The sequence below is a fragment of the Leptonychotes weddellii genome, chromosome 2, assembly GCF_054177405.1.
Source record: "Leptonychotes weddellii isolate Sample4059 chromosome 2, ASM5417740v2, whole genome shotgun sequence".
In the NCBI taxonomy this organism is placed as follows: domain Eukaryota; kingdom Metazoa; phylum Chordata; class Mammalia; order Carnivora; family Phocidae; genus Leptonychotes; species Leptonychotes weddellii.
In genome coordinates this window covers 119801741-119818996 of record NC_138370.1, presented here as the reverse complement: position 1 = coordinate 119818996, position 17256 = coordinate 119801741, and the positions used below count along the sequence as shown (strand labels likewise).

Here is a 17256-nt window from a genome sequence, read left to right as displayed (position 1 = left end):
GTATCCAAAATCTGTAAAGAACTTATTAAACTCAACACCCAAAGAACAAATGATCCAATCAAGAAATGGGCAGAAGACATGAACAGACATTTCTGCAAAGAAGACATCCAAATGGCCAACAGACACATGAAAAAGTGGTCAACATCGCTCGGCATCAGGGAAATCCAAATCAAAACCTCAATGAGATACCACCTCACACCAGTCAGAATGGCTAAAATTAATAAGTCAGGAAACGACAGATGTTGGCGGGGATGCAGAGAAAGGGGAACCCTCTTACACTGTTGGCGGGAATGCAAGCTGGTGCAGCCACTCTGGAAAACAGTATAGAGGTTCCTCAAAAAGTTGAAAATAGAGCTGCCCTATGACCCAGCAATTGCATTACTGGCCCAAAGATACAAATGTAGTGATCCGAAGGGGTATGTGCACCCTGATGTTCATAGCAGCAATGTCCACAATGGCCAAACTATGGAAAGAGCCAAGATGTCCATTGACAGATGAATGGATAAATAAGATGTGATATATATACACAATGGAATATTATGCAGCCATCAAAAGGAATGAAATTTTGCCATTTGCAATGAGGTGGATGGAACTGGAGGGTATTATGCTGAGCGAAATAAGTCAATCAGAGAAAGACATGTATCATATGATTTCAGTGATATGAGGCATTCTTAATCTCAGGAAACAAACTGAGGGTTGCTGGAGTGGTGGGGGGTGGGAGGGTTGGGCTGGCTGGGTGATAGACATTGGGGAGGGTATGGCTGTGGTGAGCACTGTGAATTGTGTAGCAGTGTTGAATCACAGACCTGTACCTCTGAAACAAATAATACATTATATGTTTAAAAAAAAAAGAACATAGTAGGAAGGGAGAAATGAAGGGAGGGGAAATCGGTGGGGGAGATGAACCATGAGAGACTATGGACTCTGAGAAACAAACTGAGGGTTCTAGTGGGGAGGGGCATGGGGGGATGGGTTAGCCTGGTGATGGGTATTAAAGAGGGCACGTACTGAATGGAGCACTGGGTGTTATACACAAACAATGAATCATGGAACACTACATCAAAAACTAATGATGTAATGTGTGGTGACTAACATAACATAATAAAATAAAAAAAAAATTTTAAAAATCCATTTGAGAAAAGCAAATAACCAAGAATATCTACACAAAAAAAATCACAGCACCCCTGAAAAAGAACCAACAATGAGAGGGGCTAGTTTTACCAGATATTAAAACAGGATAATGTGGTACTGATACACAAACAGACAAAGCAATGAAACAAAATAGAAAACAGAAAACACAGAAATAGAGCCAAGTATATATGGAAAGACATCATCTCAAATCAATGGAAAAAACAAAGATTGATTTTTAAATAATTGGTGTTGAGATAACTGAATAGCCAAATGGAAAAAGTTGAAATAAGATCAATTTATCACATTTCACATCAGGGTAAATGCCAAGGAATTAGAGAAATGAATGTTAAAACAAATTAATAAATAAAAAGGAAAACTTCCAAGTTCTAGAAGAAAATATGGATGGATTCCTCTATAACTGGTGATTCAAAATCCATTGTAACAGAATGATTTGTAACACTTATAAATTATTTTAATGACATAAAAATGAAACATTTTCTTGGTAAAATGCACCATAAGCAAAGTAGAATGACAAATGAAAAGGTGGGGAAAATATTTGCAACTTATATCACAGAGAAGAGCTAAAATTCGTCATGTTTAAAGAAGAAAAAAGAGAAGAAAGAGGCTAACGATACTATAGAAAAATGTGGTATCAACATAGAGTTTAAAGAAAAAGAAGTACAAATGGTCTCTCTATATATGAAAATAAGTTCACTTTTGTTTATAATAAGACAAATACACAATTGTACTGACTTTCTCATGTACTAGCCTGGCAAAAATCTAAAAGCTTTAGAGCATACTTTGTTAATGAGGCTGTGCAGAAACTGGCACTATTATAAATTGTAGGGAGGACTGCAGAAGACCCCAGCCCCACTGAAGGGGAATTTAGATTACCAAATTTTACCAAATTTTAACTAAATAAAATATTCATGTACTCTTTGACTAGCAATCTACCTTTAGGAATTTATCCCCAAAATATAGTGGCAAAACCATGAAAATGACCTTTACACAAAGCTAAACACTGAAGCCGTATTTATCATAGCAAATAACAGGAAGCAAACCAATGACCATCAGTAGTTAAGTGACTAAACTGTGATATATTCCTATAGTGGAGTACCATGCAACTAAAAAAAGTAGTGAAAATGTCTCTTACTAGTATGGTATAATTCCCTGAATATAATGCTAAGTGAAAAAGCAAGTTTGAGGAAAATATGTATAGGAGGCTACTATTTACATAAGTAAGTTACCTAGCTAGCTAGCTAGCTAGATAACAAATAGATATGCTTGTATTAAAAATAGTAACAGTTAATAAAGCAATTTAAGGATATTTTTAAAAAATGATGCTCTATGAAGGGAAAGAAAAGAGAGAGAGACAAACCAAGAAACAGACTCTTAACTGTAGAGAACAAACTGATGGTCACCAGAGGGGAGGTGGGTGGGGATGGGTGAAATAGGTGATGGGGATTAAGGAGTACATTTGTGATGATCACTGGCTGATGTATGCAAGTGTGAAATCAATATATTTTACATCTGAAACTAATATAACACTGTATGTTAACTAACTGGAATTAAAAATAAAGTGATGCTCTATATAAGAGGAAGAGAATGGAATAGGGTAGATGGAACTGGGGGAGATGAAAACTAGACTTTTCTAAATTTCTAAATTATAGATTTTATTTTAGAATTCTATGCATATTTTCATATAACTATAAGGCAAAATTTGAAATATCTTTCAAATTGAAATAAAATCAACAAATGAACCTAATTGTATATCTAGCTGGTATCATAGCATAAAGAAAGAACTTTTACCAAGTGAAATGCTTTAAAGCACAGTAATCTGGCCATTCATCCCTAGAGGTATATAAGCTAAAGAGAAAAAGATCTGCAAAAAGTCTTAAAGTGTTTTCAATAAGCATATTGGTGTCGCTAATATTGGCAATTTTATTTTGAGACTGTATTTGTGATAAAACAAATGAGTTATTATGTTGGTGTTTTTTAACCTCAAGATTTTTGGTTTGGGTGAAAGATTGTGGTGGTGATGAGAATACATCTTATATAGAGAGTGTAGGTAACTGAGGGTCCCTTTAGATGCTGCTCTTTGAAACCTGTTGTACATTTGCACCAAGGCCACACCTCCCATAGGCTGCTCCCCCTCAATGACTGAGTGTGACAGGGATATTAAGGTGGACCTGTGAATCTTTATTGGCTGACTTTGGTTCAAGGACATGGCTTTGCTGAACCTTCCTTAGATGGCACCGAAGTCTGGGATGCTTCCATCCACCCGCCTCTTTCCTCCCGTGTCTCTGTCTCTGTCTGTCTCTCATTTTAATGTTGCCTCATCTTTTCTAAACTCTCCTTGTCACTAGAGGTCAGACTTAACCTCTTAATACTGCCAGTTTTATTAAAGGAATAACAGGGCTTTATACAGAGGGGGTAATGCAGCAAGCCTTCCCAACAGTCTTCTTCAGGTATCTTTCTCCCCAGCGTCTCACACTGATACATCTCTTCTTCCCTACAGTCCTCCCCTCATCATTATACTCTTCTGCTCTGAGCCCACCACCCTCATGTGTGACAGTCCCTGCCATCTTGTGTAGTTGTTGAGAAATGCAGAATGGGCTTCTGTTTTGACTGCTTTTTGCTGGTGAGAAGCTGCCCCCTGGAATTCCATTATGTCAAATTCTTCACCTCCTTAGATGGAATCTTTCAAATACATGAACTAGAGACACACACACAGAGATTAGGCATGTACAGCCTAAAGATGCTGAGCCTGAAGGCCTTCACCTTTCTAAAGCCTATTTTTGCTCAGTGTTCTGTGGAGCGATGGGGCTGATTCCCACAGGTAGAGAGGAGTCTGGAGGCAGGCATATCAAAAACAAGCTTGCTTTCTTTGCTTTCTATTTTCTCATTGGCTTTCACTATACAACTAGAAGATCAGGAAGTCTATTTCAAATCAGGTAAAAGATTTAGATACCTCCCAGAAGAGAGTAATAAAGTTATATTTGAACGTGTTTTCAGAATAAAATCACATTTAGAGACTAAGAACGTTTATTTCCTCTCTAAGCAACCTTTTTTTTTTTTGGTTCCCCTTGAAATGTGAGAACATCTTAACCTACCATGTTTAGGAATTAACTAGAGAAATTTTCCAGATGTACCAAAAAAGAGGAGTTCAGGGACACTTTCTCAGACAGAAGCCAGGCCATTTTGTCCCTTCAAAGAAACGCACAGCTTTCTATCCAGGGGGGAGTAGACTTTGACTGATGGAAGGTACCATAGATTTCAGGACTCCCACTTGGGTTTTCTTCAAAATAGAAGATGAAAAAGAACAGCTGTCTAGTGTATATCTTAGCGCTTCTTGTCTTTCTTCTGTGTGCTTCAAACAGTTGAAGCTTCTTCCCAGAGATGCTGATAGCTTTACTGTACATTTGGTAATTTATAAACTCTCACATAGAAAAGGGGCGGGGTGGGGGGGGGAGTGGTGCCATTTATCTTAATGAAAATTTGATTCTCATTCCTTCCTACCAATAAATGAATTTCATTTCTCAAGAAGTCTTTTTCGTTTCTGAAAGTGATTAGAATACAAATTGATGACCTCCTGGAAATTCCATGGAAATAACAGTATATAGTGTAAAAATTCCTAAACCATAGATCTTTCTAAATATAATCCTGATTGATCTAACTCCTAAGGAACATTGTTCCAATTAAATTTAAAAAAAAAAAAGAAAGGAAGGAAGGAAGAAAAAAAGCCACTAAGAATAGTTTACAAGAAAATACAAGAGAGTAAAAAAACACACATTGGATTTAGTTCCACTATTTTTCCCTTTTAAATCTTTAAAAAACAATCCCTTAGATATTAAAGATAGATTGTCCTGTTGAATTAATGCTCAAAGGAAAGGACTTGAAATCGTTCACTGGTTGCTTTTATTCCTTCTATACAATTTTTGGTATCCATGTAGCTTTTGGAGGACATACAATTTAGAAAAAAAAAAAAGTAATCAGAGAAATGGATATTAAAAGCACAGTGAGATACTAGTACAAATATAGTGAGTTGCTTAGGAGAAGAGAGCAGTTACTAGAAGCAGATGGTGCTGGTACCCTGTCCTTGGACTTCCAGCCTCCAGATATGTGAGAAAATGAATTTCTATTGTTTAAGACACCCAATCTATGGTATTTTGTGATAGCACCCAGATTGATTATACAGAGCAAATATACAATAATAGACTGAAAGAAAGAATGTGAAGATGTTTACCAATGTTAGAGAAATTTATAAAACACTATTTGAGGAGAAGCAGGATTTTTTTCCCTCCTAATTTATGTAAAAAACAAAGCAAAAAAGGTGTTATATTGTTCTGGAGAAAATGTAGAAGACAAGGCAACAGGTGTCCTACATCAAAGTACAATAGAAATATATCTCCCATATTTAATACTCAAATAAATTATCTAAAAATGCACACATTGTGATAAATAAAATCATATTTTTATCAAGTTTGCAGATAATTTTCAATTTTGGCCTCAAAAAAATAAAATTTATATTATTTGAGTCCACACAAATACATGCATATAGTTTTGTCAGTAAATTTATCCATGGAAAATAAAGCTATTTCTGAAAACTGCTTTTTCATAGATGTGTGCTTATTTCCTAAGAAGATAATATTGTAAAAGTTTTATAATAAACTTTTACTTATCCACTACATTTTACTATACTCTCCACTAAATTTTTCCAAAGTAAGTATACAAAAACATCATTTCAAAGTAATTGAGGCACAGAGAAGTTGAATTACATATTCAAACAAGTGCAGATGAATTGAATATAAATTCTAGAATTATTAAATGTAGGCTATACCAGATTTCACTGGCTAGAAATCAAACCTACCTCTGAACAAGTAGTTGATCAGAATTCTATTCTAGAATGGAGTGATGATTATGGCTGATTAGCTTTCCATAGAGGTTTCAAGACCACCAGCCTCTGATAACTCCTAGGGGCACCTCCTGATGAAGGTTGCATTCCTCACTGTACCCCCACTCCTGTTACTTTAAGTTTCCTCTTCCCAGTGAATTCTCATTGTTTTCTGTAAAAGTACTATTGCATCAAATGCTGTTTTGATATATTGTGAGGCTTCAGTATAGTAAAATAATGCCTTGGGGTTAGTGATATTTAAGTTAAAAACCGAATGCCAGCTGATTATCATCAAGTTCATCTCTAAAGTGGAAATAAGCATGTCCTCCCTTAGGGCTTGATTTGAAGATAATTGAAAGTATTTGCAAAATACCTAGTATAGAGACTAGTACAAAGACTGCCCAATAGATAAAAAAAGTGTTGCTATTAAGACCAATTTAATCTCAAATTTGATTTAGTGTTTATTTAGAAACTGCTTATTAGAACACATCTCAATGATTATTCAAACCTTGCCTATTAGAAAACTAATTTTACATTTAAAATTCTGAGATCATTAATAACTCATAAATATTTACTGAAAGACTTTGTAATCTTTAAAATAAGTGACCTCTTAAGAAAATAACTCATGGAAATATTTCTATTTTAACAGTTTTCCATTTTTTCTCTTTCATTATTTACTCTCTTCGAGTGTTAATCTAGTAATACAAATATGTGTGATGACACAAACAACATAATTAAATCATAAAACCAGAAGTCTAATTGTTAAGGATTAAGAATATATTTATACTCATTCATGTAGGATTATATAAATGCCTTTAGCTAATGATTAAACATGATTGGTAAAAATTAACTCATCCATATAACTTTTACCCCATTTTGAAAGTGTAGTGGAGTGTAAACAACAAAGATGGAGTATTTGCCTTTATAAAACTTATAACCCTAATATTTTGTAACAGACCTACTTCACTTCTTGAGGAAGTGACTCCTTTTGTGATATTTATTTAAGCAAGGTTTCTCAGGTCACTGACTGTTAAATCTAGTTAAGTAAGAGTAATGCATGTTAAAGATTTAAGAACTCCTTACCACACACTGCATTAACTTTCTTGCCCAATATTTCCCCTTGATGAGAAGTTTCCGGTTCTCAGATGTAGCATGGTATAATAACATTATTTACATAACTTTTGACTCTGCTGCATATAGCTTAGGAGTTCTAGACCTTATCCTCTCTGTTCCCAGTTTGTATAACAAAAATACTTTTATCTTTCTCATAGAGGTTATAGGAAATGATGTAAGTCTATGTGTATAAGACTTGAATAGTAGTAAAAAAAAAAAAGGAACAGTATGATCTTAACATATTGTCAGTATAATAGTCATCTTCAGAACTTATTTTTTATTTTATAACCTCTCTTGAGTTCTTTTTTTTTTTTTAAGATTTTTTTTTTAAGTCATCTCTATACCCAACAGGGGGCTGGAACTCACAACCCTGAAATCAAGAATCTCATGCTTTACCAACTGAGCCAGGCAGGCACCCCGTATTCTTAATGTTTCTTTTTATCTAACAGAGATGACTCAACCTAGTTCTTTCCTTTTTTGCCTTTTTTATATCCTCATAGAGGTAAGATTAATGCTCTATGCCAGCAAGGGAATTGGCTTAGGTTTCTAGTATTTTAATTTTCTTATATTAAATAAATAAATTGTACTTAAATTATAAGCAATCTAAAATTATTGTGGGTAATGAGAGGTATAAATAAATTTGCATGCTGTGATAAAAAAATAAAACAGATGTGTAAATGAAATTAACTGTATCTGGCTTGAGTATTGACAGAGGCATGTATGATATTTATAGACATGATTCTAATTATTCATAAATACAGATTCTATAACTGTATAATAATTTGAGAAATTTAGTAAATTATAATAATTGTGTATGATTTATATTAATTGTATATATAGTTTTTGTGTTATAAGGACATTGTCATTTGGAATAAAGAAGTGTGGTTTGTGGCCCCTGAATGTTTTTGATATATTGGTTTTCTAATGTATTACAACTGAAGACCTGCTTTTTATAGGACATTAACAAGTGCTGGTAAAGACCTGCAAGATAATTTTCTGAAGGCTCTGGCAGTGAGAGAAGAAGACAATCGCAATGGAAAAGTGAGCGTGAGTACACTTCATCCAACAACTAAAAATGTATACATTAAAGGCACAGTTGGTATTAATAATATATATATATTTTAAATTTTATTTATTTATTTGACAGAGAGAGACACAAAGAGAGGGAACACAAGCAGGGGGAGTGGGAGAGGGAGAAGCAGGAGCTTCCTGTGGAGCAGGGAGCCCAATGTGGGGCTCGATCCCAGGACTCTGGGATCATGACCTGAGCCGAAGGCAGACCCTTAACGACTGAGCCACCCAGGTGTCCCAATAATGTATGTTTTAATGTCTTCCCTGAGAAGTAATTCATGAGGGATATAATATGGTTCTTTGTCTTATATATTATACAAAGTATGTAGAAAAAAATTTTATTCCCACTTACATCTGTAAAAGTACTCACATGGTGAAAAAAATGATTCCATACATCTATTGTAGAGAAAATGCATTGGTAGACTGGTTGTCATCTTCAATGTTGTGCTAGTATTATGTTGAAAGTTGCTGCTTCTTTTCAGCTCAGCCTCCTAGTACACTCTTCTACGTCACATCATCCACTGACCCCCAAGTTTTGCCCTGTGCCTACGTGATTTCATGGTACCTTCAGAAGATAGTCCTGTAGTTTGCCTTGTAATCCTACCTTGGGAGATGTGATAGAAACCACATAAGGGAGAGACGTAATTTTTAATCATCCAAGGAGAATATGGTCTTGCTTTATTAAAATGTGTGCTACATCAAATATGTAGGTTTTTTTGTTTGTTTCTTTGTTTTAAGATTTTATTTATTTATTTGACAGACACAGCGAGAGAGGGAACACAAGCAGGGGGAGTGGGAGAGGGGGAAGCAGGCTTCCCGCTGAGCAGGGAGCCCAATGCAGGGCTCGATCCCAGGACCCTGGGATCATGACCTGAGCCGAAGGCAGATGCTTAACGACTGAGCCACCCAGGCGCCCCAAATATGTAGTTTTTAATGTTATTTGGAATATATATTTACTTTTACCTTTTGTTAATATAATATTAGTGATAACAGTCTTCTGTAGGTTTTAAAATGTTCCAAGTCATGGATAAAAAAAGGGCAAATACTCATGCTCAAACTGTAATAAGTTTCTTACAGAAAAATAATCAGAAGTAGTGTGATGAAAAATTTAAAACAGCAACAGAAAAATATGTGTATAAGGAGGTCTATTTTACCATAGTTTTCTCAAAAAATAGTTGCAATTTTTCTATCAGGGCTCTTGGAAATTTCACATGCAGACAAAATCCTCAATATACTTCATAGAGAGAAAAATTCATACTTTGGTTAGATAATTTAATAGAATTAACCTGGACTTGAAATCAGGGAAAGTTTCTTGGAGGAGGTGGACAAGTGAGATTAAAGAAGTGAAGTTGGAAATATGGATAGTGACTAGACTCTGGAAGGCCTTCTAAATTACAACAGGAAAGTTTGAAATTTATCTTACTCTTAATAGAAAGAGCAGCTAAAAAAGTGGAAAGAAAGGCAAAAAAATGGGATGTCACAGGAATCCATGATAAGGACGTCAAGGAAGGAACAAATGATCATTAGTGATCAAACAAGATAAGGATTAAGAAAGCATTCATATAAATTTAAAAATATACTTGACAAGAACAAATTCCATCTATATTAAGAATGGAAATTTGATTCCATAAGGTTGAAAAAATGGCCCATGATTCCACAGTAGAACCAACAAGCACAAATAGCTTTAGAGACCCTGAACCCACATTTTTAACCACAGTGGTATACTTCCTCTCAAAAATATCTTTTTAAGTCTTTCTCTCCTGTTGGTATTTCCTTTAACAATGAGTGCATTTACTCAGATAGAAGCATGTCAGTTACTGTAGACTCCCTACTCTCTCTCACTCATGTTGAATGAACCACTAATTTCTCCTAAATGTAAATCAAATTACTTCACTTTTCACCATCTCAACTATCATTTTTTTAAAATTATATTTTATTATGTTAGTCACCATTCATTACATCATTAGTTTTTGATGTAGTGTTCCATGATTCATTGTTTGCGTATTTACTTTGATTCAAACTACCATTATATCTTAAGGAAATTACTATAATAGTCTCCTAAATGATATGCCTATGTATTTTCTTACCCAGCTCCCATCCACTTGCCAATCACTCACTACATTTTCTTGTGCACCTGCTCATGCCTGAAACTGTTTTAGTCCCTGGGACACTGGGGTACTTCAGAATCCAGGATCTTAAAGGGTTTATATTTTAGAGAGGGAGATAAGAAGTAAGCACAATAAAAGTGGAAAAATTAAATGCGTCTCTGGATAGGTACTATGGAGAACATAAAAGTAGAAAATCGAGTAGAAAGAGATTGAATAGAGTGTTTGGTTGATTTAGCTAAGGTATACAGGAAAATCACTTCAAAGAGGTGACATCTGTTGGGACTTCAGTGACATGAAGAAGGTAGCCACAGAATTTGAAGGGAGAGACACCCCAAAATAGAAAAGGATTTGAGAGAGAGAGAGAGACATCCCAAGGAAAGGGAACAGCCTATTAAAAGCTCCTGAGATAATAGCAGTCATGACATATTCAAGAGAAGGTAAGAAAACCAGAATGGCGGGAATATATTTACTGAAAGGGATTATAGAGACAGGTGAAATCAGAGAGGAAATCAGCAGCCGGATCATAGAGACTTTAAGGAATTTTGATTTTATTCTTTAATTTTAATTTTTATATTCTTCTGTTTTTAAACTAGAAGGTCAATGGGCAACTTAAATAGAGAAGTGACCTAATCTTGTTTACACTTTAGAAAGATTGATCTCACTGCTGCTGTGCAGGGTGGAAGATGTGGGAAGGAGGCCTAGAGAGAGGCAAAGAGGTAAGATAGGGAGCTTTTATAATCAACCAGCAAGAGACGAAACTCTTACAGCAGGGTGGTACTAGTAGAGATGGAGGGAAGTTACTGAACCGTGTCTGTGTTTTGGAGGCAGAACAGATAGGACTCATTGGTGTATTTGGTGTGGAATATTAAAGAAAGGAAAGTAGGGTGACTACTCAGGTTTTGGCTTGAACAAGTGGTAGATGTCAGTGATACTCACTGTAACAAGAGAACTCCTGAGGAATGCTGATTTCGGGCATCAATAATGAAATTGTTCTGTGTTGGCAGTATTAATTTTGTGACACCTATTAGATACTCAAGCAGAGAAGTTGATTGTCTTTTACATATATTGCTTTGGAACTTAGGGGAGAAGTCTTGGTTAGAATATAAATCTGAAAGATACCAATACCTAAATGGTATATAAAGTCATGGACTTGCAAATATTTATTAGGTAGAGAGTGTAGGTAAAAAGAGTGAAGTCCTATGACAGGTCTTTAGGGTACCCCAACATTTAGAGATCTGGAATGTGTGAAACAGCCAGCAACTAATACTGAAAGTAGCAAGTAAGAGAAAAGTCAGGTGGGAGCCATGCTGCAAACATGGAAGAAGAAACAATTTCAAAGGAAAGAATGCTCACCATGTCAAATGCTGTTGAGAGGTTAAATAAGATGATGCTCCCCTGGCTGCAATAACAAATTACTACAAATTGGGGGCTTAAAACAACAGAAACTTATTTTCTCACAGTTCTGGAGGCCAGGAGTCTGAAATCAGAATGTTGGCAGAACCGGGTTCTCTCTAAAGGATCTACAGGAGAATCTCTTTTATGCCTTTCCCTTAGCTTCTGGTGTTTCTGGAAATCACTGGTGTTCTTTGGTTTGTAGACATATCACTCTAATCTGTGCCTGCATCATCACATGGATTCTCCCTCTGTACCTGTGTTTCTGTCTTCTGTTCTTATAACACCACCAATCATACTGGATCCTCCTCCCACCTGAGTATGGCCTAATCTTAGGTTTTATTACCTCTACAGAGAACTTATTTCCAAATAAGGTCATAGTCATAGGTACCAAAGGTTAAATCCTCAACATATCTTTTGGGGAGGGGCATAATTCAACCCACAACAAATGATAAAAAGTTTGACATTGTTTTTGGGTAGGTAAATGGCATTGTTACTTGGTGAGGGCTGTTTCAATGAGGGGTATGGGCAAATGTCTCATTGGAGTAGGTAGAAAAAGGAAAAAAATGTATGCAAATGAAAATGAGGAAAAATAACTGTTTTTTGAGGATTTTTGCAGTGAAGGATAGTGTAGACATTGAGTGACAGCTGGAGCACTAGGGACTGGAGCCCAGGAAGTTTGTTTTGTTGTGTTTTAATTTAAGATGGATAAAGTTAACCCATGTTTTATGTTAATGGGAATGATCAAGTAAGTACAGAGAGGGGTATTGATGGTATAGGGTAGAAAGGAAATAATTGCTGGGAAGAAGTCCTTAAAAGGAAGATGGAATGCAGAACACTAGGAAAGGGTTTGCCCTTGAGAAGGGCAGAAGCCACCCTTAAAGTTATAGCAAGAGGAAAGAAAGAGTTTGTAGGCACATCTGCTAAGTAGGTTGGTGAATTTGGGTTTGGGATGATGAGAGAGCTCTGCTATGAGTGTATCTATTTTCTCTGCATTGTTGCTCTGAATGATCTTTAAATACATCATTATGGATTTGTTTTTTTCCCTAGAAAATGTCCTGAACTTAACTTTTATTGAGTGTACTAAATAGTTAACATTAAATGTTGGATGGGTGGTCACTGATTTGGAAACTGGAATCTTATCAGACTCATAGCTTTGCTGACTCTGAAAATAACATGGTCATTCATTTATTTGAGCCTTTGAATTTGTGATATTTTAATCAGCAGAATACATATCATTGTATCAAGGGTGGCATTTAAGGTTTACTTTTCTGTTTTCTATCCTGGTCTTAAAGCAGACTCCAAATGGTTTTATAGAAAACTATAAGAGAATAAACATATTTTAGACAGATCTAATTATGAGGATCATAAGCTTACTTAAAAGCCATTTAGTAAATGGATACACTTTTTTAAAAGTAGTCCTATAAAGTATACAATATTCATGATATTTGAATTTATATTAATTTGCTGTCAACAGAAATTATATGTGAACTTTATGAGGTCTGAACTCTCCAAGGGAAATGACTATTTCCTAAGTATTAGCATTTCTCTACATAGTGAGTGCAAAATAAATGGAGAACTTCAACCCAGAGGCTCATTTGCTACTCTTTTTGTTTCATCTTAATGAAAGTACATGCTGGAAAAATTATGATATCGTTTTAGAACTGACATAGTTGATCTGCATGGCCTAATAAGGCTTGAAGGACTAATTCCATAGCAATTTTCCTAGGTAATTTTCTTTAAATGTAACTAGGAAATTAGAAGAAGATTAGATTTACTTTCCCACACACACAACTTTTTATTTTATTTTTAAGTTGGGTGATCCCAGGTTTCAAATGCTGTTCAGTGTAATTGAATCTTGTTCTGGGCGTCCTCTTTCTCCCTCTGGTCAACTAATTGCAAATTGATTTACTAGGTTTCTCCATTTAGGCCTTGAATTTACTCTGCCAAAGAGCCTAGAGCTTGGGAAAACAGCACTCCTGTCTGTCTCCACTTCCCAGTGGGCCCCCACCCCAATACTTCAGTGCTCAAGTTATAGGATTACTTGCTTATTATATGCACCATTTCTACAAACCTGCTGCTTAAGCATGTAGTCTCAGGGCTGTGCCCTGGGAGGGAACAGGGTTTTATGACAAATGAAAGTTTATAGATATTGTTTAGATAAATCCTTTTTCAAAAAAGCTTGTATTAAGCTGGAGGTAACTTGATTTAATTCAAGAATCAGTATTATTTTATGAATGCCTCTGAATTTCATACATAATATATACTTCATATAAGTGTATGTATAATACATGTATATGTATATATACATATATACACACTTATATAAGCATATTATACAAAAACACATTCCTTTCTTTACATTTTTCCCAAAATACTCATTTTAAGTTACTATGATGTTCTATGCACTTAGTTTAGACAAAACATTGAGACTTATGTGCAATACATGTATAAAAATGTTAAAAGGATTTTTGTTAATTGTGTAATGCTTCATATGACAGATACGATGAGTATGTTTTCCTGCTAATATAATTTTATTTTAAATGTGTACCATGCATGTATATGATTCATATATTTCAGATTTAAAGATTCTTTAAAAACTAAAATGATTAACCATTTCCTTCTCATTTATAAGCAGATTTATTGTTTCCTGAGAAAGTGTATTTTTCTGATTGCTTATGTTGTGAAGCTTTTAACACCACCACCACAGTGAGGCATTCATTAAGTGTATGTTTATGATAAGTGCTTGGAAAAAAATTAAGCAAGTGTGGCTCTAGATATCCAGAAACTCAGAGGCAAATCACATTGATGTGTAGGTGGACATAGAAAATTAACAGATTTTTCGTGAAGTCTTTTGGTTTTTCTATATATAGTGTCATGATCTGTGTAAATAGTGAAGTGTTACTTCTTCCTTGCTAATTTGGATGCCTTTTATTTCTTTTTGTTGTCTGATTGCTGTGGCTGGGACTTCTAGTACTGTGTTAAATAAAAGTGGTAAGAGTGGACATCCCTGTCTCATTCTTGACCATAGAGGAAAAGCTCCCACACAACCAAATGATCAATTAATCTTCTACAAAGCAGGAAGGAATATCCAATAGGAAAAAGACAGTCTCTTCAACAAATGGTGTTGAGAAAACTGGACAGCAACATGCAAAAGAATGAAACTGGACCACTTTCTCACACCATACACAAAAGTAAATTCAAAGGGGATTACAGACCTAAATGTAAGACCTGAAACCATAAAATCCTAGAAGAGAACACAGGCAGTAACTTCTTTGACATCAGCCAGAGCAGCTTCTTTCCAGATATATCTCTCAATGCAAGGGAAACAAAAGCAAAAATAAACTATTGGGACTACATCAAAATAAAAAGCTTCTGTATTGTGAAGGAAACAATCAAACAAAACTAAAGGCAACCTATGGAATGGGAGAGGATATTTGCAAATGACATATCTGGTAAAGGGTTAGTATCCACAATATGTAAAGAATTTCTAAAACTCAGCACCCCCAAAATGAATAATTTAAAAATGGGCAGAAGTCATGAATAGACATTTTTCCAAGGAAGACATACAGATGGCCAAGAGACACGTGAAAAGATGCTCAACACCACTCATTTTCAGGGAAATACAAATCAAAACTACAACGAGATATCATTTCACACATGTCAGAATAGCTCAAATCGAGAACACAAGAAACAACAGGTTTGGTGAGGATGTGGAGAAAGGGGAACCCTCTTATACTGGTGAGAATGCAAACTGGTGCAGCCACTCTGGAAAACAGTATGGAGTTTCCTCAAAAAGCTACAAATAGAACTACCCTATGATCCAGCAATTGCACTACTAGGTATTTACCCAAAGAATACAATATACTGATTAAAAGGGAGACATGCACCCTGATGTTTATAGCAGCATTATCCACAATAGCCAAATTATGGAAATATCTCAAGCATCTGTTGACTGATGAATGGATAAAGAAGTCACACACACACACAGACACACACACACACACACACACACGAATATTATTTAGCCATAAAAAAGAAATCTTGCCATTTGCAACGTCATAGATGGAGCTGGAGAGTATTATACTAAGCAAAATATGTCAGTTAGAGAAAGACAAATACCATGTGATTGCACTCATATGTAGAATTTAAGAAACAAGAGCAAGAGGAAAAAGAGAAAGAGGCAAACCAAGAAACAGACTCTTAACTATAGAGAACAAACTGATGGTTACCAGAAGGGGAGGATGGGATAAATATGTGGTGGGGATTAAGGACTGCATTTGTTGTGATGAGCATCAGATATTGTGTGGAAGTGTTGAATCATATTGTATGCCTGAAACTAATACTACATTGTATGTTAACTAATTGGAATTTAAATAAAAACATAAAAAAATTCAGAGAACTAAGCACATTGTGTGAATATATGAGATATTGAAAAATCCTTTTCTCAGAAAAATCAGTGAGAATGTTAAATACATTAAATATTTAAATCAAGTTGAGATTAAGGGTATTTTTTTCCTTGCAATGTCAAAAAATACCTTATTAGAAATGGTAAAATTACAGAGGGTGCTTGAATGAAGATGTAATGTCTTACATTAAATGAGAGCATTTCATGTATATGATAGAGACTAAAGAAAATTGTAAAGGTCAAAAATGTGATGATTGTATGAAGAGAAAACTAAGTAGAAATTAGAATAAAGAGGTAAAATGGATTGTGAAACAATAGTGTTCAATTTCTTTCTAGATTACTCTGAGCTATTCACATAGTGGATCAATATGTTTCTGTCCTATCTTGGTGTCTATGACATAGCTATCTTATAGTTTTCTTACTGTAGATTTCATTCTCTTTCTTGGGGTGACTGCCTGATACCTCTACTTGAACCTATATCCTTTCCACTACACACATTTTTCCTTAGTAATGATCCAGCACCATGAATCCACCGAATATGTTTCTTGCTACCAAACCAGAGGCCTAGGTCTTTGCTGTGCATCTATTAATTAATTTATTCAATTATTTATTAAATGATGATAGCTGTTCTATACTAGGCATTGTACTAGCTTCTGGGGATACAGTGGATTTCAAGTGCCTTATAGATCTGAGAGTTGCTTGGGAAAGAAAGTGAATAATCAAGTAAGCATACAAATAAAGCAAAATTACAACTATGACAGGTGCTATGAAGGAAAAACACAAGTTCTGATTGTGTATACTTGGTCAGGAGATGATATAATCAGATTTTCAGACAAAAAATAGGACATCTTCAGGATAGAGAATAAACTACAGAGAGGATAAAACAGATTCCAATACATGCAAGATCAAATTAATGAAGATAAAATAATAGCTTGAATCTGGAAGATGATAGGGAAATGAAGAGAACTGATATGACAGCTATTTAAGGTAAACTAGGCAGGATGTGGTGACAAGATATAGCTAAGACCGGGGTTGAAACAAAGGGAGCGGACATGGATACCTGGCCTCCACAGCTGGATAGTTGGCGCTGCGACTCTTTGAGACATGGTGCACTCAAAGATCAGGAAAGGGGCGCAGAG

General features: G+C 35.2%; 1 protein-coding gene across 2 annotated transcripts in view; it reads left to right on the top strand.

Moving 5' to 3' along the window:
- CFAP299 (cilia and flagella associated protein 299) overlaps positions 1-17256 on the top strand; it is a 506690-nt gene that overhangs the window by 188872 nt on the left and 300562 nt on the right. For both annotated transcript variants that reach the window (XM_081812270.1, XM_081812269.1), the window contains exon 3: positions 8095-8185. In XM_081812270.1, coding sequence (XP_081668396.1) covers positions 8095-8185 — 91 coding nt within the window. The remainder of the gene's footprint in view (positions 1-8094; positions 8186-17256) is intronic.